The sequence below is a fragment of the Trichomycterus rosablanca genome, chromosome 7, assembly GCF_030014385.1.
Source record: "Trichomycterus rosablanca isolate fTriRos1 chromosome 7, fTriRos1.hap1, whole genome shotgun sequence".
In the NCBI taxonomy this organism is placed as follows: Eukaryota; Metazoa; Chordata; class Actinopteri; order Siluriformes; family Trichomycteridae; genus Trichomycterus; species Trichomycterus rosablanca.
The window spans coordinates 17,047,907-17,074,319 of record NC_085994.1 but is presented as its reverse complement, the minus strand read 5'-3'; the positions used below and the strand labels follow the sequence as shown (position 1 = coordinate 17,074,319).

Here is a 26,413-nt window from a genome sequence, read left to right as displayed (position 1 = left end):
ATAAATAACAATTAGCAGATGGGCAAGAACAGAGCCCTGTGGTACACCATGAGTAACCGGAGCAGACGTTGATATCTGCATCCCAGTGGCGACACAGTGAGATCTGTCAGTTGAATAGGAATTAAACCAAAACAATACAGTGCCTAAGAGACTAATACTAGAAAGCAGCGAGATAGGTAGAGAGTGTTTAATCATGCCAAGTAGAAGTAGGATAGATATGTGGCTAAAAGTAAATCATTAAGAACATAGAGGAGAGTTGTTTCAGTACTATGACAACAGCGGAAACCTGACTGAAAAGTCTGAAAAAGATTAATGCCGTTCAGAAAGTCTTAAAATTGCGAAGCAACAACTCTCATGAGAATTTAAAGATAGGTTTGAGATTTTCCATAATTGAGCTATTAAGGCCAGGCTTTTCGACAATGGGGGTAACAGCAGCTTTTTTCAAAGTACAAGGAACATAGCCAAGTGAGAGATTTATGAGGTGGGAGATGGATATGAGGTGGAAGGTGGGAGGATAGACATGTTAAAAAGGCACAACTTTAAAAGCCTGGTCTAGTTGATGAGACAAGGATTTGGATAATTATCTGAGCAAAACGGTCAAAATCAACGGGACAACAATTGGAAAAGAGAATGCTATATGGACTAGAAGGAAAAAATGATATGATCAGAAAGAGTGGCTTGGAGATAATACTAATAATAGATAATACTAATGTATCTTGAAAATAATTAAGAAAAAATAGCACACTGTTCAGGGGAGGACGCAGTTGCTGGAGTGGGTGGTCGAAGAAGCTTATTAACAGTTGAGAAAAGATGTTTAAGATTATGACTGGACCCATTATTTAGATTAGTGCAGTAGGAAAAGTAAACATTATTCAAGTGCAGCTTTGTATTTAAGCAAATGGTCCAAGAAAGCAAGAGAGTGTACATACAAGTTTTTTATACACTCAAGGCGTCTATCAATGGATTTCAGACTACGAAGCTCGGGTGTAAACCAGAGCGAGGTATGAGTGGAAGGAATATATCTAGTATTAAGAAGAGCTAGACAGTGAATATAAAGGGAAACTGCATCATCAGAAGAGGAGAGAGTAGAAAGAGAAGAAGATTGGCAACTAGATTATGAAAAGAAAGCAAAGTTTTAGAGCGTGACTGAGTTAGAGAGACGAAGGTCAGCAGTAATAACTTTGTAATCCGAAATGCCAATATAAAGGCCAGACATAATTTACAGTACAACCAGTAGAGCAGATCAAATCAAGAGTATGGTAATGCTTATGAGTAGGGAAATCAACATTTTGGTCTAGCAGTGACCAAAAACTCTGCAGACAAAAGGAGAAGCAAAATGGATGTTAAAGTCGCCAAGTACAACCAGCAACTGTGACATGGAACTGGCAAAGATAAGCATCTCACTGAGCTCATTCAAGACCTAAGAGGTGGAAAGTTTGGATGGACGAACACCTATAGTCAAAGGATTAAACCTCATTTACTCTCCCGAGACTCACTCACAGCTAGCCTAACACCCCTACCCATTAACCTAGGTGCAAAAATAGGTAAAGACAAGTGCAACCACCTAGTTAAGGTGCTAGTGCGTGGCTTTAAAAATAAACAACAGTTAAGTAAGGCGACGTTGAAGAGACCAGATGAGGAAAGAGATTGTGGCAGAGATGCAGCACCAACATCAACACAGGCAACTATTAGTCCAGATGGAGGGGATGCTGGCGTTGATTGGAACAACCTTGGTCTGCATTTCGATGCACAATGGAAGTACTGAGGGTGGCGATCGAGGCCAATAGAGTGGCAGTAGTTGCCGAGTAAACAGTTACATCACTGGTACCAAAGAGAGGGTCACAAAAGCCGAAAAGACAGATGACAAAAAAACAGATAGTCTTACAACCTCCTTTAGACACTGAAGTAACTGCTAGATATAGGACTATGTTAGCCAACACCCTCAGCTCAATACTAATCAGCCACCAAGTGAACTCAACAGGTCAGAGACAAGCTAGCACGTATAAGGTCACCCGGTCACCCAGTAAGCGTACCTAAACAGAGCAACACACTGATATTAAGCAGTCGAGTGTATGAGAGAGACTCACTACAGTTGCAGCCAAAGCATGCAACCAGAGAGAGAAATAGAGAGAGCTAACAGTGTCCATGAAAAACATCCACAGTACTAGATAAAGTCCTCCGTTCCAACAAGATGAGAAAAAAGGATTAGCAACAGGCCATCAACAGTGACAATAAATCCAGAGAAAAATCTAGCAACAAGCAGCAGCTCAGGGGCACAAAGGATACTCTCACCAGTACCAGAAAGGTGACGACTTAACAATAATTTATAGATGCATGTCCAACAAGCTTATGCTCAGGCGTCCACATACATTTGGGAATACAATATATTTTGTGTTATATTTTGTCTACCCTTTCACAAACTGAGAGCTTATTTCAGCTGAAGGTTGTAAAATAGCAACACATCTGATCATATCACCATACTATTTAGACAACACATGACCATGTCTTCATATGTTCTTCAGCCAGCTACAAACCAGTGACTGTGAATCCAGTGAATAAAGTGATTAGCCATCTGGGAGCGACTTCTTGCATGCAAGTGCTAACAAATGACTTTAAGGCAACTCTGCTCCAGACCACAACAAACACCCAGAAATCAGAAAAGCAGTCCTTTATTTACTGCTTGCAGAAATTCCTATCTTGTTAGAAAATTTTCCAGTCAGTAAGCATGAATTGTGGTGGCGAAAAATGGCGCAGAGCAAGGGCTTTTGATCTGGATGTTGCAGAATATTTCGACTCTTCATCGAACTACACACACTTCCAAATATTTAATATCAATATTAAATTGAAAGAAAAAAAAACTATTAATAAATAAAAAAAATTAAAAAATAGATTAATTAATTAATTATTTTAAAAAAAAAATAAATTAAAAATAGTACAAAAACGGATAATAATATTAACAATAAAGGTAGTAATAACAATAATAATAATAATAATAATAATAACAAAAACAACAAAACAACAACAATAATGGTAATAATAATAATAATTATAATAATAACAAAAACAAAAATAATAACAACAATAACAAAACAAAAATAATAAAAATAATAATAATGTAATAATAATAATAATGTAATAATAATAACAATAATAATAATAATACCAACAACAACAATAATAATAACAATAATAAAATAACTAAAATAATAATGATAACAAAACAACACCACTAATAATAATAATACAAAAAATAATAATGATAACAATGATAACAAAACAACAACAATAAAATAATAATAATAATAATATTAATAATATTAATGGCAAATTCTAAGATATTTTATTAGAGGTCATTTAATTTACCAACTCTGACAAGAATAGTCATTTTAGGTGTGTGTGTGGGGGGGGGGGGGAGTATATATATTGCTACACTTTTTAAATCAACAAGCTCAACATAACAACATTACCAGCTTAAACCCCAAATCACAATAGATATAACACTACTGTAAACAGTACAGTGACTCCCATTGGCTTTGTGTATAATTATGACTATAAGAGAGATGTAACTCGTGCAAGGGAAGGTCATTCCTGAGGGAAGCTTGTGTTGACATATTGCTTTGATTGAGCAGCTACTATTAAACTGCAACCAAACATGTTGAAATATTACTTAAATTCATTTTGACCTTTTACCTGGTTTACCTTCAGCCTGGTTACCCAAGAAACCACAGAAACACTGAGTGACCTTGTGAAACGTATCGATGAGCATTTATCTTTTATATTAGTAGAATCGTGGAGACGGCCACTGACAATCTCATTTTCACCTGTCAAAGGTCAGCAGCTTAAATAATGAAACGCTTTAAAATAGAAACTGTGAGCAGTTACGGCTCTGTGCCCTGTAATAATTACACCTGCTTTGATAAGAATTTTACAGGTTTTGGGTAGTTTATACTAAGTACATTATAATTATCATTAACTGCAACATTAATTAAAGCTTACATCATCATGTGCTTTACAATATGATTTGTTTGTTTGTTTTATTTGGATTTTAACGTCATGTTTTACACTTTGGTTACATTCATGACAGGAACGGTAGTTACCCATTACACAAGGTTTATCAGTTCACTAGGTTATATCAAACACAGTCATGGACAATTTTGTATCTCCAATTTACCTCACTTGCATGTCTTTGGATTGTGGGAGCAAACCGGAGCTTCTTCTTCTTCCTCGGCCTTCGTCCCATTTGATTGCGGGGTCGGCTCTCGGCGGATCATGATTCGCATTGATTTGGCACAATTTTTACGCTGGATGCCCTTCCTGACCCAACCCTGGGAGGAAACCGGAGCACCCGGAGTAAACTCACGCAGACACGGGGAGAACATGCAAACTCCACACAGAAAGGACCCGGACCGCCCCACTTGGGGATCAAACCCAGGACCTTCTTGCTGTGAAGCAACAATGCTACCCACTGAGCCACTGTGCCGTCCAGTTCTATTAAATAGGTTCATTAAAACCCATACAACTGTCAATATGCTTCTGGTGTAAGTGGTGTTTTAAATGGTCAAGTGACTACATCAGAATCAACTTCACTGATTACATAAGAAACAATAAAGAATTAAGTGTTATAGCAAGCTGAGAGAAAGAAAAATTAATGAATAAATAAATACAGCAGCCTCTGTTATCCAAAGTGAGTGTGTGCGTCCCTTATACACTTCCTTTCTTTAGTAATAGCAATAAAGACTTCTTCCCTCGGCTCAAACATGCTACTATATCATCTAAAGTGTATAACGCAATAATACTCTATTAGTAGGAACACTCATTTATTATCTTACAAACAGAATTGCATTGTTTGTATGTTTGTGTGTGCAGTCTCAAGTTCCCCTCATTCCAAACGCACTTTTTTGTTCTTTAATTTTTCTCAATAAAGCTGGAATATGGTGCGTTGTAGGAATAATTACTGCACAAAGGCGATTTTACATAATCAAGCTTTCCGTCAGTCTTAATCGCTCTATATAGCGAGTTCTCCCTCTACACTTCCAGCTAAGAGTCTGTGCCGCTTATCAAGCTTTCGCAGCCGAGCCGTGGAGGAGCCAGAGGCGGGCACGAGTACAACATTCTAATCTTCATTTGCTTCATCTGCCTGCATTCATCTTCTCAGTGGAGAAGAGAACAGTCTGAAAAGGCAGGTGAGATTGCTGTTAAAGCAACTGCTCCAACTCCTAAAGTGCATCCACAATGCGTTTGTTTACTGAATTATCCTTTAATTAACTCATCTGACTTCGTTAAAAGGATTTGCGTCATTTTAATTATTTGCTTAAGCTTGCTTTAAGCTTAAATTAATGAAAGAGAATTTGTGTAGTCTTTTACAATGAGAAATATGCTGTTTTTATGATTAGACCAGCTATAAATCATGTTTGTAAAATGCAATAAAAACAAGAATCTGTGATGTTTTCGAAAAATGTGATGCCTGGAACAGACGTAAAAAAGTGGCACAACCTTTCTTATTAATTAGACTTTTGATTCGTTTAAGAACTAATTACATTAATTGTTGCAGTTTTGAATCTGAATCGTTGCTCATTCTTGCGTGACTTGAGACTTCAGCTGCTCAACAGTCCGTGGTCGCCGCTGTCTGAGTCTCCTGTTCATAATGTGTCATACATTTTCAATAGATGGATCTGAACTGCAGGGAGGCCAGTAAACCACACACACACACTCTCTGCCTAAAAAGCCAAGATGTTTTAATGTGCGCAGGGAATAAGGTCTGGCATTGTCTTCTTAAAATAAACAAGGCTTTGGCTGGGAAAACACCCGGGAACACTTTGATGGCAGCATATGTCTCTTCAAAATTCCAATATATGCCTCTGTGTCTATGGTACCTTCACACAAAGGCAAGCCACCCATGCTGTGAGGCTTAATGCACCATATACCATTAGAGATGATGTCTTCAGTACTTTTTGCTGATAACAGTGTAAATGGTCAATAAAAACTCAAAGACCAGATAATTCTGTGGTGTTTTTACAAAGAACTGATGTTGCATTTCTTCATGCAGGGGTGGACAGTGTTAAGTGACAACGGTTTTCTGAAGTACCCCAAGCTCATGTGGCTATATTACTATATTACAGCATGAGGTGCAATGCCATCTATGGGCCAAATCTAAAGTGGTTTACAGTCTTGAACTACATAGAGTGAGACTTCTCCACATTCATTGAATCTTTTTACAATATTACGTATAGTAGATGGTAAAACACCAAGAATATTTGCAATTTCACTATAGAAAAAAAAGAGCTGATTCCTCACAGAGTTTGGCACAAAGTGATGACCCACAACCCATTTTGGATTGCTAAGACCTTTGGAAAAATTCTTCTTTTATACCCAATCATGATATACTTACATGTTACTAATTCTCCTGCTTATAGTGAGATGTTTTAAAATGGTGTAACTTCAATATAATAATATAATGTCATGTTTTACACTCTTTGGTTACATTCATAAGAGAAACAGTAGTTACGTATTACACAAGATTCATCAGTTTCATGTCAAACACAGTCATGGACAATTTTGGATCTCCAATTCACCTCACTTGCATGTCTTTGGACTGTGGGAGGAAACCAGAGCTCCTGGAAGAAACCCACACAGACACTGGGAGAACATGCAGAAACGGACAGAAAGGACCTTTTTCATCTGAGGCGACAGTACAGATGGAACACAGTTAAGTTGGTTAGCAAAACACTAAACTTCATTTATTTGCAATTTCTTCAATTAAATAAAGGTCCAAGACAATTAACAACCCCCAGATTTTTGTTTCTAATGCACAACTGATCCAGAAATGAGGTTTATAAATCAGAAGCTCATTACCTTAAGACAAAAACATGAAATAGCCAAATGGCATCGCCCAGCAGGTCACATTATTTTACTAAATCAACACCAGACAGTGTAATCAGGAATGATAAGTAAATTAGTGGAGGAGAAAAAAAGTTGCACAACTGATAAACTTATTGCTTTGTTTACTTTTCTGTCCTTCAATGTTTCAGCCTCCTGTCGTTTTGTATAACATTCAGAATTCTGGCATGAGCTGGTGATAAAAAATCACTATCACTCCATGAGCTGATAAATTCCAGATCTCATACTGAAACAGTTTAATGACTATTGCTCATTTGGAAATAAATATGTCAGATCAAAGCATTAATCCTGGATAAAGACAAGGAAAAATGAGCCCCGAGAGCTCATGATTTAGGAGTTTAGTAAAAGTTAATTGATTTTGCATCTGAGGAGCTGTAAACGTGCCCTTACTAAGCTGCCACAATAAATGCTGTACTACGCGGGTGCTAAAGAAGGAACAGGATTGTTAATTACCGACGCTAAAATGACAACTAAATAATTGATCATTTCTAAAATGATCTGTTATTCATGTCTTTTATGAACAGAACTCTTATTAATACAACTATTGAATAACATGAGTTTGTGTTTTAAAAAACTGGGAGGTTGGCTGACTGGGAGGTTGTTTTTGACTGCTGCAATTGCGATCTCTGCTGGTCAAGATCTCCACATCACAGAATGTTGATTCATGGAGCTCCCTGAGGAAACCCATGCAGACACAGGGAGAACATGCAAACTCCACACAGAAGGGACCCAGACCGCTCCACCTGGGAATTGAACCCAGGACCTTCTTGCTGTGAGGCGACAGTGCTACCCACTGAGTCACCAGGCTGCCCACTAGCTGGTCGAAAATTAAGGGGTCACCAAAGCAAATGACATGCATTTATTCATTCTCTGGTTGGTTTGGTCAAGTTAGGGTAATTATATAAACATTCTATAAGTGTGATAACCCTTACAGTTATAAAAAAAAAAAAGGAGTGTGTGTTGTGCTGGTATCAGTGGATCAGACACAGCAGCGCTGCTGGAGTTTTTAAAATACCGTGTCCACCCTCTGTCCACTCTATTAGACACTCCTACCTAGTTGGTCCACCTTGTAGATGTAAAGTCAGAGACGATCGCTCATCTATTGCTGCTGTTTGAGTTGGTCATCTTCTAAACCTTCATCAGTGGTCACAGGACGCTGCCCATGGAGCGCTGTTGGCTGGATATTTTTGGTTGGTGGACTATTCTCAGTCCAGAAGAAAGTGAGATGTTTAAAAACTCCATCAGAGCTGCTGTGTCTTATCCACTCATACCAGCACAACACACACTAACACACCACCACCATGTCATTGTCACTGCAGTGCCGAGAATGATCCACCACCTAAATAATACCTGCTCTGTAGTGGTTCTGACCATTAAAGAACAGGGTGAAAGCAGGCTAAAACCATATGAAGTGAAATAGATGGACTACAGTCAGTAATTGTAGAACTACAAAGTATATATATATATATATATATATATATATATATATATATATATATACAGTATATATATATATATACACAGTATATATATATATATATATATATATATATATATATATAGCTATAGCATTGTGCATATACTGTATGTTTACCACACTGTGTATTCATGTTCATAAATTATATACAGTGTCATAGAATCGTAAGCATGTGAGATTTGTTTTTCTCTTTTTGTTCTTTAGTTCAGGAGCATTTACTGCCTTCAGTCTGTTTTGTGTCATTAAGAAAAACTACAGTCATTCATCAACTGCTGAGAAAATACAGTTATTAACAAATGCATACAGTATGTAGTGCATGGTTTACCAATGTTGCCGAGTCGTACGTGCAGCTTGCCTTTGACCGTGGTGTAGACACTGATGGGTGGCATCACCCTGTGCCCATCTGCATGCTCCCTAACCAGGCTGGCATCTTGTAGGTACTCTGTAGTAACGACCTCCAGCTCATGAAGCACCTGGACTGCAGATCGACCCTGACGCAACAGATGCTGCAGACACAGGACAGCATCTTTTTAACATCACTGTATTATTAATGAAATTATTAACTGCATGCACTTACATGTTTGGTTATTATCTATTATGTTATAGTACAGTAGTTTTGATCTATTACATGGACTGTCTCATATTCAACACTTGGCTTCGATGGTAATGTAATAAAGATGATTATTACTGAGATCCATCTCATAATCAGGGACAGCATTCATTAATAATCTTAGAGTAGAAGTCCTAAATAGCAGACAAGACATCTGGAAAGAGCCTTTAATTGGCCCAACAGGGCTATAAGGGACCAAAGACTGAGAAAGCAATACCAAATAAACAGACAGAGCTATTTACTACCCAATTAAGGAGCATATGTACTAACGTTTGGCCCCGTTTTTAAGCTCCTTTTGAGATTATGGATTATTATTTGAGATAATGATTTACAAAACAGGCGCAGAGCGTTTTAAAAAAATGTACTAAGATCAGCATGGTAATCACCGCTTTTGTAATGGTGCATTTAAATGAGATGTTTGACTTGCCATATCACTAATAATGAAGAAAAGTAAACGTATCAACACGACGCTCTGATGGTGTGGATGTTGTACTGAGTTTTCGTTTTTTCAGCTTAAAATGATCTCAAACTTTCTGTGGTTTTCTCTGTCCGGTCTCCTGTTCGCTATTTTCTCTCTCTCTCTCTCTCTCTATTTTGCAGTCCGTGCTATCAAATCTCGGCTGCGTCCCAAATCGCTACGTTCACACTGAACAGTACGCAGGAGCGTCAAGCATGTCCAAATACGTAGTATTTGTTAAACTGTACGCAAAAAGTACCCGGTTTGAGTCCTGTTAAGTACTGTTTAAGTATGAGATTTCGGACGCAGCCCTCGGCTTCTTCACGTCACCTGCCCACAGCGTGAACGCGTTGTGCAAATGTGAAAGTCGTCCGTGTGAAACACCGTGAGCTGTATATAGTTGTATGGATTAAACGATGCCTCGATGCAAAAAATTTGAATCGATGATTTTTAGTAATCGATTTACTTGAGTTTCTCGAGGAATCGTTTTAGCCCTTCTTGTATGTACTCAATTTCACAGCGCTCCCTGGTGACCACTGTTAATTCATGACATCCATGCCTCCTTCAACACTTGTGAAACCGCCGGTTTCATCTTTACACTGGCCAATGGCACATTCTTTCATAAGGTCTTAGTGAGTACAGAGGATCATGCTATGCCCTCTATATTCCTCTGCTGCTCATGCCATCCCATTAAGAAGACAGCAGGAATCGCTGTTGCGGTGCGCCCCTTTAAATATGGCCAATGGTATCTCTTGCCAAGCCAGTGGTACAGCCAAGAGTTGAAACTGATCTCTGTGGTGGTTGGTTATGAAATGGTTTGTTGACGATGGGGAAGGTGGGCGCTGACATCCTGTGAAAGCCCTCGTGACTGTGTTACCTGCTAGCTCTCCCTTTTAATCATGCTGTAATAAGTAGGGGTGCCGGAGTCTTATGCTGTTCTCTGCAAAACTGACATTTTACTCTTAATGATTTCACATTTTTACTATGTTTTCTGTTGTTTACTCCGAGGTGGTTCTGACAGAAACCTGTTTACCCAAATGGGGTTGAAGCCTGCAAGTTGAGACTGCTGTACCAACAATGCTGCTCCTGCTAAATGTGATGGAAACCTGGCGTGTTTGCACCGAAAATGTCCAGAACTCACTGTATGGTTAGTGTAAATCATATTTATTTTAATTATTCTCCAGGCCACCCAAGGAAGATGTGTTCCTGCTGAGTCTGGTTCCTCTCAAGGTTTCTTGCTATAATTATTTTTTTAAATGCATTTTCTCCCTTTTTCCCCCAATTTTTAGCACGTCCAATTTTTCCCCAATTGCGTTATGCTTCCTCTCTACTGGTGCTGACCCCCGCCCCTGATTGAGGAGAGCAAACTGACACGAGGAGAGTTTTATATGCAAATCAGCCTTGTGCATGGACAGCCACACCCTGATCAGCATTATTCCTTTACTCTGTGCAGACGCCACCAATCAGCCAGCAGAGGTCGTAATTGCATCAGTTATGAGGTCCCTATCCGGCTCCCTACCTGGATGAACAACAGCCAAACATTGTTCATATAGCTGCCCAGCCCAGCCGGATGTCAAAGCTGAAATTCGATATGATGTATTCAAAATCCCAGCTCTGGTGTGCTAGCGTATTTTACCGCTGCGCCACCTGAGTGGCTCTTCCAATAATTTTAAGGGAGTTTTTCCTTGCCATTGTCACCCTCGGCTTACTCAACAGGGGTTTTTGGTCTGTCGATCCTGGATTATGTAAAGATGCTTTGAGACAATGTCTATTATAAAAAGCGCTATAGACAAATGATTTTGACTTGACTTGTTTTACTTCTATAATGCAAAGAGCCTCATAGGTTCTCTGTTTATTTAGTTAATATTGTGTACAGAATTGTTATGAGGCAAGACTGTTGTCTAGACACATTTGAAAACCAGACAAGAAGCCAAAAAACAACACGATGACAACAATCTGTCCACATATATGCAACACTCTCTTGACAAATGCCACAACGCAATGACAAGCAGCTAAGGGCTTATCAGCAGCCTGATCTGTCACCGTGTGATTTCTGAAAAGGTCACTGTTGCTGTTCTGTGCCATCATTTTGCTTATTTGGACACTCAGGTCTTAGCTCGTGTTTTGTTTTTGTTCTGCTATTCAACATCTGCTGTTTAACAGGTGCCCGGCGAACAGGTTGCCAGCACTGGGCATGAAGCCAAACCGAATAGTCATGGACTAAAAGTCTGGGAGTGTAACCTAAGAGAGCTGTTTAAATCCATTACCCAGAACACTCAGATCCATATCTCATTAATTCTGCGGTCGTTTGCTGTCCCAGCTCACCTGGACAAAGATCAGGCATAAAACATTCATAGCACTGGGGGACTCAGAGGCAGTGAACGTTTGGGACAGTTCAACACCTGCTTCGGTCATATCAGGACAGGGATGGTGGGAGATCTGAAACAGTCACTAGCTGCATTAGAGAATGCTATATGGTCAAATTTGGCTTGATGTTCAAAATAAATAAACACATTAAAAAAATAAATAGTTTGGACAAAAAGTACTTGTTGCAGGCAGCAGTAGTTTGAGCCTGAGATGTCTTGGAATGGAATGACCCAAAATAAGACACACAATTAGCAGTTTAAATGGAAGCAACCACCAAAGCATTAGTCTTTGCAAGCAAGAAGGGGTCATGGTTCACCAATTTGTGACACTTTGTCACCACTTTAATTTACTTCAGGATCAATAAAGTATCTCTATCTATCTATCTATCTATCTATCTATCTATCTATCTATCTATCTATCTATCTATCTATCTATCTATCTATCTTTACTAAATCACAAAACAAAATTCACTTACTTAATGAGAAGGATGGGCCTGTTTGCTATGTATGATCTGGTCCCATTGTGGTTCACAACAAGAGAGGGCAACACTTTTAGAGTAGTAGATTTGCTTGTTTGTTAGGATTTTAACGTCATGTTTTACACTTTTGGTTACATTCATGACAGGAACGGTAGTAACTTATTACACAAGGTTAATCACTTCTCAAGGTTATATCAAACACAGTCATGGACAATTTTGTATCTCCAATTCACCTCCAACTGTGGGAGGAAACGGGAGCACCCGGAGGAAACCCACACAGGCACGGGGAGAACATGCAAACTCCACACAGAAAGAACCCGGACAACCCATGATGTTGGGGACGAACCTTCTTGCTGTAAGGCGACAGTGCCTCCCTTAGAGCAGGGGAACAGTTTACAAATCCAAACTATCTTTATAGACCCTGGCACTCGTTTTTTGTTTTTGCTTGACTGGCTCAGTAGCAACGCGATTAGCTTGTAGCTCACTGCCTTCTCCTCTTGAACTTTCTCCTGTTTGCTATTGAAAATTGCACACCTTTTCAGTTGTTTCTGTAGCCACCGTCTCAGCCTGTCGTTTTTTCTTGGCAGTTGACCTATTCATTTTTCAGCTCCGATATATAGGCTCAACTGAGCTGCAGCACTGTAATAAAGCCCGCACTAGGGGGCGTTCGTGATGTGTCTTTTAAAAACAATCCTGTTTATGTGAGCCTGTTAAAATATATTTATTTTAATTATTTATTTATTTTTGGGCGACTCATTTTTTTGGCTCACGACGGTTTGAAAAACCCTGATCTACATAATGCTCAGTCGGTTCAATATCAATGATTCTCAGAACAAGACTATAGACCATCTACAGTTCATAATATCATAAAAAGATTCAGGAAGGCAAAGAAAATCTCTGTGCATAACAACCAAGGGCAGAAACTGCTGCTGAACTCCCTATAGAAAATACTTTGGAAAAGCAATGACTCTTAACACAGTCTGCCGCTGCATCAAGAAATGCATCCTGAAACTGTATTATGAAAAGAGGAAGCCATATATTATTTTGTGAAATGCCTGAGAGTTTTTAAAGAAGTCATTATGAAAGACAGTGAAAATGTGTTTTGTGGTCAGGTGAGTCCACATTTCAGATTGTTTTTGGGAAAAACAGATGTTGGATTGTACATGCCAAAGATGAAAGGCTATTCAGACTGATACCAAAGAAAAGAGCAAAAACCAGCATCTGTGATGGCATAGCGGTGCGCATAAGTGCCCACATGTGTGATCTACATGTATGTGAAGGTAACGTTGATGCTGAGGCTTATATTTAAATTTTGCAAAGATATATGCTGTAGTCAAAACAATGTCTTTTCCCAGAAATCTATGTCTATTTTAGAATTACAATACCAGGCCTTAATCTGCATGAGTTTTACCAGTGTGGCTTTGCAGACAGAGTATGTGTGCTTGACTGGCCTGCCTGCAGTCCGGCTCTGTCTCCTATCAAAAATGTATGGTACATCATGAAGAGAAAAATGAGTCATCCACAAGTCTTATATACACCAATAATAGGCAACAATTTGCAAATCTGTGACAACTGCTATCTTAAATTCTTAAAGTGATGTGACCCAGTGGTAAACATGCCTCCTTACCAGCCGCTCAGGTGGCACAGCGGTAAAGTAGAGTTGGGGTTTCTAATACATCGTATCGAACCTCAGCTCTGCCTTTTTGACTAGGCTGGGCGGCAGTATGAACAATGATTGGCTGTTGTTCAGGGTTAGAGGGTAAGAAAGTCTGATCATAGGTCCTCGTAACTGGTGTGACAGCGGCCCCTGCTGGCTGACTGATGGTGCCTGCACAGGGCTGAGGAATAATGCTGGTGGGGGTGTGGCCCTCCATACACAGTGCCTGTCAAGTGTATGAACTCGAATCGTGCAGGTGAAAAATGCACTATCTGTAATGACTGTGCGTACCAGAGGGGGCGCATGTCAGTTGAGAGGCGTCCTCAGTCAGTGGTGAAGGGTCGAATCAGTATAGAGGACGCATTCAGGGTAATTGGACACGACTAGACTGTGGGATAAAAATTGGGGAAAAAAGAGGAGAAAAAAAAAAAAAAAAAAAAAAAAAAAAAAAAAAAAAACATGCCTCCTTCCCAGTTGAAGACATCTTTTTCTAAATTTGTTTACATTTAACAAATAGAAATAAGTTGGTCATTGAAATCTCTAAAAAATATTTTGTCTTTTGTCTGTTAAATGAAGGTATAAGCGAATTAATCAATTACAGTATTTTATGTAATTCCTAAACAAATTTAAAAGTGTCCCAACTTTTCTGGTAATGCTAAATAACAAACAAAATTATAATTATGTCAGTGACTGATGGATAATAAGATGTTATCATAAATAAATTGGCTGAAGTTATGCTAGAGAAACTCTAATCCGTAGGTTAGTCTGTGTGTTAGTGGTTATGAACCTTCAGCTGGACTGCAGTGGAGCCGATGAGCAGTAGAGAGTCACTGTCCCATACGTCTATGTGCAGAGAGTGCTGTGCCAGATAGCGCAGGAACCATGTGCGCTCTCCAGCTTTCAGGAAAGCAGGATCAGCATGGTACTGCAGCTGTAGTCCAGGAGAAGCTGTAAGAGAGAAAAAAAGTGATAATAAAACTACACAATAACTACACTATAGTGCCAAAAGTATGTGGACAACCCATCTGGATGATTAAGTTTAGCTGTTTCAGCCACACCCAGTCCTAACAGAGGTATGAAATCATTCATTTATTGTATGATATCACCAGAAACAACCCAGACAGGTCACCAGTCCATCACAGTGCACTCACTCACTCACTCACGAAACATGGAGGGCAACTGTAGCCTAGTGGTTAAGCTACCGGACAAGCAGTCAGAAGATTGTCCGTTCAAGCCCCACCACTGCCAGATTACCACTGTTGGGCACTTAACCCTCAATTGAATAGATTGTATACGGTCACAACTGTAAGTTGCTTTGGATAAAAGCGTCTGGTAAATGTACACATGCAACATGCACAGAAAGGACCCGGACTGCTACACCTGGGAATCAAACCCAAGACCTTCTTGCTGTAAGCACTGAACCTCCATGCCACTCAGGTAGAAATCAATATCTCTTCGAACTAAGTGATGTCAATAAAGACATTGCTTGGATGGTATAGACAAGTTTGGTAGAAAGGAACTCCAGTGGCCTGCACATGCTTGACCTCAAAACCCCAGTTTACACTTTAGAAATAAACTGGAATGTCAGTAGCATAGCTGTATTCCTAGAACTGTGGAGGCTGTTATGGCTGGGAAATTGTAGGAGATCTATATAAATACCCATGGTTTGAAATAAGCTGTCAAACAAGCTCGTCTTCAGGTATTCATGTACTTTTGGCTTGATATTGGGTCTGTCTGAAAATCTAGTGAGCTGCCTTGCTGCCTACCTGGGCAGCTGAATAAGTAGAGAGGGTTCTAATGACATCAAACTCAAGGCAGATTATTTGGACGCACTACTTAGACAGTGATTATGGCGATTACATCAACACAGCTTTTGCTACTAGGCTGACACAGTTATCCTTAAGCCATTCAAACCAATACGCTGAGGCAGAACAACCCAGCATGCCAGCTAACATCTCCTTTAGTATACCAAAAATACAGTGGGGCCAAAAAGTATTTAGTCAGCCACTGATTGTGCAAGTTCTCCTACTTAGAAAGATGAGAGAGGTCTGTAATTTTCATCATAGGTACACTTCAACTATGAGAGACAAAATGAGAAAAAAAAATCCAGGAAATCACATTGTAGGATTTGTAAAGAATTTTTTTGTAAATTATGGTGGAAAATAAGTATTTGGTCACCCACAAACAAGCAAGATTTCTGGCTCTCACAGACCTGTAACTTCTTCTTTAAGAAGCTCTTCTGTCCTCCACTCGTTACCTGTATTAATGGCACCTGTTTGACCTCGTTATCTGTATAAAAGACACCTGTCCACAGCCTCAAACAGTCAGACTCCAAACTCAACCATGGCCAAGACCAAAGAGCTGTCGAAGGACACCAGGAAGAAAATTGTAGACCTGCACCAGGCTGGGAAGAGTGAATCTACAATAGGCAAGCAGGTTGGTGTGAATAAATCAACTGTGGGAGCAATTGTAAGAAAATGGAAGACATACAAGTCCATTGATAATCTCCCGTGGGGTCAAAATGATCATGAGAACGGTGAGCAAAAATCCCAGAACTACATGGAGGGACCTGATGAATGACCTGCAGAGAGCTGGGACCAAAGTAACAAAGGCTACCATCAGTAACACACTACGCCGAGAGGGACTCAAATCCTGCAGTGCCAGGCGTGTCCCCCTGCTTAAGCCAGTACATGTCCAGGCCTGTCTGATGTTTGCCAGAGAGCATATGGATGATCCAGAAGAGGATTGGGAGAATATCATGTGGTCAGATGAAACCAAAATGGAACTTTTTGGTAAAAACTCAACTCGTCGTGTTTGGAGGAAGAAGATTGCTGAGTTGCATCCCAAGAACACCATATCTACTGTGAAGCATGGGGGTGGAAACATCATGCTTTGGGGCTGTTTTTCTGCAAAGGGGACAGAACGACTGATCCGTGTTAAGGGAAGAATGAACGGGGCCATGTATCGTGAGATTTTAAGCCAAAACCTCCTTCCATCAGTGAGAGCATTGAAGATGGAACGTGGCTGGGTCTTCCAGCATGACAATGATCCCAAACACACCGCTCGGGCAACGAAGGAGTGGCACCGTAAAAAGCATTTCAAGGTCCCAGAGTGGCCTAGCCAGTCTCCAGACCTCAACCCCATAGAAAATTTGTGGAGGGAGTTGAAAGTCCGTGTTGCCCAGCGACAGCCCCAAAACATCACTGCTCTAGAGGAGATCTGCATGGAGGAATGGACCAAAATACCAGCTACAGTGTGTGCAAACCTGGTGAAGACTTACAGGAAACGTTTGACCTCTGTCATTGCCAACAAAGGTTATGTTACAAAGTATTGAGTTGAACTTTTGTTATTGACCAAATACTTATTTTCCACCATAATTTACAAATAAATTCTTTAAAAATCCTACAATGTGATTTCCTGGATTTTTTTTCTCATTTTGTCTCTCATAGTTGAAGTGTACCTATGATGAAAATTACAGACCTCTCTCATCTTTCTAAGTAGGAGAACCTGCACAATCAGTGGCTGACTAAATACTTTTTGGCCCCACTGTAGTTAAATTGTCACTGACAAGCCTGAATTTGCAAATAAATTAAACTTGTACACCTTTATACAAATTAAATATCAATTAGAATTTATTTTAATTAGAAAATAACTCATTGCTTCGCATTCATCTGCCAGATTTGTAATTTTTTTTTGTGAGAAAAGTTGTGCCGCATTGAGTGCTGGAATTGCCTTCACCGCTAAGGAACACTCAGATGCTCCCTCATTATTCAGTTAGAATATCGCTTAGAATTACGGCACCTCAGTAGGCAGCATTTTAATGTATCTAAGAATTTAGACATGCCTTCTTCTCAGGGGCGCATGTAGCATGATGTCAAATGCTGTCTATGTAGAGAGCTCACTAGGTTTTCAGACAGACCCTGTTTATCTTTTTGGATAAAACATCCATGCTATAAGAGCTTTTTAAAAACTGAGTGCATGGTAAGCAGCTCTGCCCCCCTCTGACTCTCTGCCAACATCTCAATCACGGACATCTCTCATTCCCTTCCCTCTGTCATCCATGTTCTTTTTTTCCTCCTGCTGCCTGTCTCCGTTTCACCATTGCCTCTGACTGCTCACACCATTAACTCTCTCAGCAGGAAGACAGAGGGCTGCTGGGATGACAAGGCTTGCTAGACACTGTCTCAGCAAGACACTGACTCAGATGTGAGGACACGGAAAGAATAAGACAGACATGGAAGAAGAAGTAAATAGACACAATGGACTGGAAATGGAATTGTGAATGTATTTGTTTCAAAATGAGCACACGATTATTATATTAATGAAACATGAAAGTATGCAAAAGTTTGCTCCCCCGAGCAGATGACTTTTTTGAGTAGTAAAATAACTTTTGTAAGAATCTGCTTTTAAAGAAAGATAATCAATACAATAAAAATAAATAAATAGGGTGGCACAGTGGCTTGGTGGGTAGCATAGTCGCCTTACAGCAAGAAGGTCTCGGGTTTGAGTTGGAGTCTGTGTCCCTGAATGGGTTTCCACTGTGTGCTTTGTTTTTCTCCAACAGGTTAAAAGACATGCAGTTAGACCAATTGGAGATCTTACATTGGCCTAGGTGTGAATGTGTGTGTGGGTGTGTTTGCCCTGTAATAGGCTGGGTGTGGCTGCCCTGTAACAGTTTGCCTGTTTTCTACCTTTCATCTGGTGAACTGTGCCCACCACGACCATGAATAGGATAACGCGATGGTAAAACAGATAGTAAATAAATAAGTAAATAAATAAATAAATACATAGGAAACAAAAAGAGAACAAAGAAATTATGCAATGCAAAAAATACAAAATAAAATAGTAATTAAAATAAATAAGCTAAAAGAAAAATAAATGAATTAATGAATTAATAGGAAAAAATGGAACAAAAGAAATTATGCAATGCAAAAAAATAGTAATTAAAATAAATAAATTAAAAGAAAAATAAATTAATTAATAAGAAAAAAGGGAAGAAAAGAAATTATGCAATGCAAAAAAATAGTAATTAAAATGAATAAATTAAAAAAAAAATAAACAAATAAATAAATTAATCAATTAATAGAAAAAAGAAATTATGCAATTCAAAAAATTTATAAAATAGTAATTAAAATGAATAAATTAAAAGAAAAATAAATAAACAAATAAATAACTTTGCAAAATAAATAAAAGTGCATGTGAGTGCTGAAATCAATCTAAATACAGCATTATTTATATGCAGACATTATGGCCGATTGTAGCCGTTATGGTCGGACGTAGCGAATTCGCGACAAACAGAAAACTTCAAATAACAGAAAAAATATTCGTCACATGAAATCTATTCCAATATGTCAGCTGTAGAAGCAATCAGTAAGGTGGTACGTATTTTTATCTTAGCACAACCTGCATCAAATTGAACAATTTCTCCAAATTTGCAGCCGCAAAATGCACAAGTCACTATCCGACAGGTTAGCTTCCGTGAATCGAATGTAGTTCCCACTCCGACCGGTCCTACGAGAAACCAGTGCTTGCAAAAGGTTCCTAGGAACGTATTCAATAAGCACAAACCGGCATTGGAGGAATACATACACTTTCTCGGCTGCAATCTGAATTAAAGTGTTGCGTAAAGCTGTGTTGCGAATTCGCGACAAGCGGCGTTAAGGGGTTAAAATTAAAAAATTAAAAGAACAATAAATAAACAAAAACATACTATATATTCTATTCAATATGCAGATCCCTGCACCCTCAAGTCCTTCAAGATCTACCATATATTATAGTCAGAGTAAGCTTTAGATTGCATTTCTTAAAGTAGCTAATAGTAGATCATAAGGTGTGCTTTGAATAATTGTCCTGGAGGAGCTAGATTCTTCTCAGACTCAGATTTTGACTGACCTTTACATTCGCTTTTAAAATTATCCAATATTAAGGGAACTCATTCTACCATCTAGCCATGCAACAATCCCGGTGGCACTGCCCATGCAACCCAAAAGCATATTAGCTACATCCTCTTGCATAGCAGCTAGCAATTTTTTTTTAAAATAAACAAACGTTTCGCTAAATAATTTTATTTCACCTTGTTATGGAAATATGAGATATTATGTTTGATATCACCTGAATGTTAGTATTTTGCTGCTTGTGCATTATATAGTTAAAGCTGTTAAATCCTTATGTGGTTGCTTGAGATGTGGCTGGGGGTCTAAAGTACAGAGATAAGCAAGGTTAAAGTGTCATTAAATAAGAAACAACAGTTAGCACAGAATGGAGGTTCCAAAGTCCAACACCCAATGTGATTTGACCATAGCAGAATAAAGGAAGGGCCATAGTATCTCTTTCTTATTCTTCTTCAGATACACTGCTGTAAGAACCCAGAATTGTGCCAATAAATTCTCCAATCCAGTCAACTGTAATCTTCATTTTCATTTATCATCTCACATTATTTTTCCATGACAACCTTATCAGTGTACAACACTTTTATATTTCAGGTACTGACTTTTGTCATCAGGTCACAGGTGAGTCCACATTAAAGACAGAGACATAATTATGATCTAAAGCCCTAAATGGTTTGGCTTCTGGATATCTTGCTGATCTTCGAATGTCATATGGCCCATACTGATCACGGCTTATATTAATCTCTAAAATAACCCACAGCTCATCTGGTGTTTCTTCAATGTATTCTCTTTTCGGTCCTAAACTAGTCTGCCTCAACCTGGCCTATCGAAGTTCTTGTCAATAAATCCAGCCAATGATTCATAGTAGATGTTTTATTTATTATTATTATTATTAGCTATATATTTTAAATGTCCATATACTTATGGTGCTGGAGTTTTTGACCGTTAAGCTGAGCGTACCATTTTGCAATGTATACACTTCTGTTTCTACAGATAATGCTAACCACAGAGCCGTTCTGATCTGGTTCTGCTCCTGTTTTTAATGTCTTTTTCTATCTCACTTCCTCTAACTAAACACTAAGCCTATTCTAGAGATATCTGTGCGTATATAAGCTCTTGTAGTACTCAGAATGAACGAAGGCATCTCAAACTCTGACCTTGTCTTTTCTGCTTTTTCTGTACGGGAAAGTAATTATTGATTTTTATTTTATTAAATTTTTTTTATAATCTGTTGATGTAAAACACAAGATTTAAAAATAAATGTACTAGACAAATATATCTAAAAGATTATTAAATGAATGAACTGGATTTTTATTCTATTCCAAGAAAAGTACATGTACATGTAGGGGTCTCTACCATGCTAGACTTTAGTTAATAAGCCTTTTCATTTGTCAGTTTGGTAGTAAATATGCTTCTGCAGCTTTATAAAGACAATATTCTAAAACCATCTGTTCAGTGCAAAAGAAGCTCTATACAAACAAATCCATGTCGGATTAAATAACAATGCCGAGCCCTGCACATTTTATGAAAGCACTCAGTACCCATCCATTATTGAGAAAGCTGAAAATCCAAATGCACATGGCAGCTGGGCAAAAACATAATGTTCCCCTAAATGGCCGAGTCAAAACTAAAGCAGAGTTTTAATCAGGATCTGTTGATTTATGGGTTACAGTTAATACAAATAAGTTGCAGACACACAAGGAGAGAATAATGAGTGTTCCTGGAACAAGAGCAAGTGCTCAGTGCCAGCGTGGATAAGTAACTGACAGAAAGAGCAGCACCTAGTCACTAGGAACATATTTTAATCTGCTCTTTAGCAGGTTTAATGTGTTTTTCTAAAAAATGGGAAGGGAAGGAAATTGAATAGGACAGAAAAAACAGGAAGGGAAGAAAGGAAAGGGAATAAGATAGAAATAAAGGGAAGGGGATGAAAGATAAGGGAAGGGAAGAAAAAGAAAGATAAGGAAATAGAAGGAAAGAAAAGTATAGGAGAAAGGGAGGTGGAAAGAAAAAGAAGGAAAGGGAAGAGACAGGAAGGGATGGGAAGGATAGCAACAGAAGAAAGAAGAAAGGAATGTAAAGAAAGGGAAAAGGAAGGTCAGGAAATTGAAGGGAAGGGAGGATAAAAAAGAAAGGAACAGAAAGGAAAGGAAGTACGAAAAGGGAGTGGGAAAGTAAAGGGAGGGAAAGGAAAGGGAAATTGAAAGTGCCGCAAAAGAAAAAAAGACAGAAAAAAGGAAAGGAAGTAAGGGAAGAGAGTGGGAAAGGGAGGAAAGAAGGAATGGAAGGACAGGAAAGGACTGAGAATAGAAGGGAAGGAAAGGAAAGGAAAGGAAAGGGAAGAAAGGGAATGAAAGGAAACAGAAGGGAATGAAAGAACATAAAATGGAAGAAAATGAAAGATAAGTGAAGGGAAGGGGACGGAAGGGAATGGGACAAAAAAGGAATGAAAGGGAATAGAAGGAAAGGAAAGGACATAGAATGGAAGGAAAGGATAAGGGAAGGGGAAAGGGATGTGGAAAGGAAGGGAAGAAAAGGAAATAAAAAGGAATAGAATGGAAGGAAAGGGAATATAAGGGAAGGGGAAAGGGAGGTGGAAGGGAAGGGAAAGGAAGGAAAGGGAAGGAATAAGAAGAGAAAGGAAAAAAAAGGAAAAGGAAGGAAAGGAAATGGGAAGAGAAAAGAAAGAAAAGGAAGGTAAAAAAAAAGAAAGAAATGGAAAGGAAGTGGGGGGAGTGGGAAATAAAATGGGAAAGGGAGGGGAGGGAAGGAAAGGGAAAGGACATTAAAAACCCCTTGGTGGTCCTTAGCCCGTCGACGGCCTAGGAATTTATATTATTGTGTTTCTCTGTATACTGTTACACCGTCAAATTATCATCGCTGGTAAACAAGGTACCTTTTGATAGCTTAAAATCTCTACTTTTTAGCAACGTAAACATTGAGCTTATTTTATTTATAAGTTCTTTTAAAAACACAAAAGAATTGTAGGTCTGATCAATTCTGCCAGAAGTACAGCGTTTATATTTTGTAATATTATACAGCGGTACTTACATTAAAACCCACAAAATGTATACCACACAAACCAGTACAATCTCACCATCACATTTCTGCTGTTTGTTTTACTTCAAATACATCAGCATCAAAAATATCCCAGAAAAGTTTCATATCTGATAAAGCTCTGCCATTAATGCATAGCATGCAATGCATCAAAGCACTCGGTAAACAACACCACCGCGACAAATTTATATCAAACAAAAGCATGAGAGCTAAACCAGCGCATACCTGGATCTTTTATCTTCAATCTGAGTCCAAATTTATATTCATTAGTCCTTCCATTCGAGATAAAATCCACTTTTTGTAAATGTTTACAAACACGGCGGCCATCTTGGATTGTGGAAAGCATATTTTATAACTTATAAAGTCAATAACACGCGAATATCAGCTCGTTTTGTAATGAAAAAGCACTCAAAGTACTCAAAAACCCGCCCTCTAACTGATACTGCTCAGTGTTTGGCTGTTATGTTGCGTAATACCGTTACAGCCAATGTAGAGACAGTATTCATCAGGCCACAGAAAACATGATTTTCATTGGAGAAATGCAAAAATATTAGCATATTTTGCTTTTGATTGGAGGACCAGCTTATTTCCCACTCATCATTTTGCATTTAGCCTGTCGGATTGGTCTAAACAGCTGTACTTCACCAGCCATCACCATGGATACAGATTACGCACGATTGAATCTGAACAACTGAGTAAAAAGAGTCATTCTTCCCTCTTACGGCTGGTAATGCTGTGTGATTCAATTCAAACGACTCAGGTTGTGAACAGTTCACACTGGCTGAGCTCTCAGGTTACGTTTCAGTTTATAGCTCTGCTGTGCACGCGCGCGTGTGGGGGAAGGGTTTTTTCTGGCTGAATAAACAGAATGTGAAAGTTTTACACCACAAAACACAGAGACATGCTATAAATAATGACTTTATAATGTATAAATAATGCATTTTACACATTTTATCTGCAGTATAATCTGTTTATTCTGAGTTGGAAAGCTTTGGAGAGATTTTGAGAGCAGCGGGGTGTGATGCCACTCCAGGTGCAATAACTCCAGATCAGAATGAGTTAGAGGTCTAAAATCTGGGCTGGTGACAGCAAACATATTTGCCTACAACTCTATAGTGTTGTGTAGGTGGTCTGCAGACCTGCAGTCCTACTTATACTCACTGAAACTTTGGATTTTCAAAAAAAATGTAAAAAGCGGCTACATTTTGGGGGGGGGGGGGGGGGGGTTGTCATCATTTGATCATTGTAACATAACATCATGGCATTTGGCTGTGTTTTTCTGATACTTTAAAGGGTTTTCTATAACACTGAAGTATAATTTTTGTGTTATCTTATAAACTTTCTGAATGAGAAGCATTAGAAACTAGGTATGTCTTTCAGGCGAAAAATGCACAAAAATAGGCTGGACTAAGGGAAGGAAAAAGACAGAAAAGGAAAGGAAGTAAAGAAAAGGGATAAGGAAGAGAAGGAAGGAAGGAAGGAAGGAAGGAAAATATTTAAATACTGCTAAACTCAGTGTAAGGATGCTGATGACTGACCTCTTTGTTTGTAATAGATTGATGAATTAGTGTTCTATTAATGCTATTGGTTAAAGATGTCCTTTACATTTAATTCCAGGGGCTGGTGGTAGATTTGAATTAAGACGAGAGCTACAAATCCACTTTATCATGATCAAGGTCACCGCAGATGTTTCCAATAGGAAACACTGGGCACCACACTAAACATTAAATTACATGAAAAAATGGCTAATAGTTTTTAAACACACTCAGTCATTGTGGACTCTGGAGTGGGAGGAACAGTGAAAATATCTGGAAGACTATAAGAAAAGATCTGTCACCAGCAGTGGAAAGAGAAAGGAGTCTTGGAATTGCTTATTATGGCTTCATTGTTTTTTTTTTATTATTATGATATAATTCGCCTTTAGATTAATAAAACAAATGATAACCACTGCCAGTACTTTCTTGTTTTAAACTAAAATAAATTTAGTAGCAAGCAGTAGCCTAGTGGTTAAGGTACTGGACTAGTAACCAGAAGGTCGCTGGTTCAAGCCCCAGCACTGTCAGGTTGCTGCTGTTGGGCCCTTGAGCAAGGCCCTTAACCCTCAATTGCTCACACTGTATACTGTAACGTAAGTCGCTTTGGATAAAATCATCTGCTAAATGCTGAAAATGTAAATGTACATTTTATACACAACTAAATGTGAGTAAACCATCAAGTCAGTCAATATTACCAATATTGCATATTGTGTACCATGTAAAATGTGCAAACGCTGTGTTAAGAGGAAATATTCACTCAGGCTTGCACTATATGGGGCTTTGAACATTATCAGGATGATTTTAACTGGATGTGGCAACTTTAAGAGTATCAGGATATGAGCAGCTTTTCAAGTTGCACAATTTTAAATATTTATCAAAGTTTTGTTTCTGCTGAAGTGAAAATATTCAAGACAAAGGAAATGACAAATACTGAAATTTCAACATCTGTAATTCTTTTAGTGTACATTCACATCTGCAAACACACCCACCATCAACTTCACTAACTTCTCAGTGCCTGCTATTAAATCATGGAATGACCTGGCTCACTGATAAATTCACAGCTAACTAGTGAACAGAACATGAAGATAAAACAATACTAACTGGACTTAGTGTTGATGCTAGTCTCACCTGAGCTGCCAGTACCGTCTCTGTTGATGGTGTAAAGAATACAGGGGTAATCAGATCTCACACCGGCTTCAGGATCAATCAGTTTAAGGTGCTGGGTTGTTACAGGAGGGAAGCGGTACAGCTGAAAGGTAAAATGGACAGAGCTCGGAGAGTCGACATTCACGCCTGGCTGAGGGACCCTAGAAACAAAACAGTTTCAATTTTAAGTGCTGAGTAACATTAATTGCCATTATTCATCTAATCAATTAGAAACTTATAGCGCTTCAAACAATAAAACCTTTTTTTTTTTCTTTCTTAATTTATAAAAAACTCCAGTACGTTCCAGTACTTAAAAATGATTTTTTTCCAGCTGTGTTCTAACCATTCACTTAAAAATAAAATAAATGCATACATTTAACTTTTGACCTTAACTTTAAATATTAAACAAAAAAAACTTTTTTATTCCCAGGTCTGTTTTTTATTTTTTTATATTTTTGTTTATGCATTTTCTCCCCTTTCTCTCCCTTTTAGCCAGAGGTGGAAAGTAACAAGTTACATTTACTCGCATTACTGTAATTGAGTAGTTTTTTTGTGTAGATTTTACAGCCTGTAATTTTGCTTTTACTTAAGTGTATTTTGTAGTAAGAATTGTAATTCGCTACATTTTAAATAACATCCTTTACTGAGTAAAAAAAAATTACGTCTGGGAAACTGCTGCAGTGAATTCTGCGATGGGGAGTCGGATTTTTTGGCTCGGTTCCTTTTAAAGAGCCGTATATATAACGACTCCCAGAAGCGCGAATCGGTTCCTTTATTTCAGTTTAAAGGGCTGTTCAATAGAATCGAATCATTCTACGACACATCACTAGTGGTTATTAAGTTT

The 26,413-nt window shown here is 38.5% G+C and overlaps 1 protein-coding gene across 6 annotated transcripts in view; it reads right to left on the bottom strand.

Annotated features, from left to right (window-relative positions):
• The window catches only part of nphp4 (nephronophthisis 4), a 298,208-nt gene that overhangs the window by 49,118 nt on the left and 222,677 nt on the right, over positions 1–26,413 (bottom strand). For all 6 annotated transcript variants that reach the window (XR_010013356.1, XM_062999062.1, XM_062999063.1 and 3 more), the window contains exons 16-18: positions 25,552–25,730; positions 14,731–14,891; positions 8,700–8,880 (exon numbers count right to left, since the gene is read on the bottom strand). Coding sequence is in view for 5 of the 6 variants with exons in the window: in XM_062999062.1 (XP_062855132.1) it covers positions 8,700–8,880; positions 14,731–14,891; positions 25,552–25,730 (521 nt within the window). In the remaining variant the exon portion in view is untranslated. The remainder of the gene's footprint in view (positions 1–8,699; positions 8,881–14,730; positions 14,892–25,551; positions 25,731–26,413) is intronic.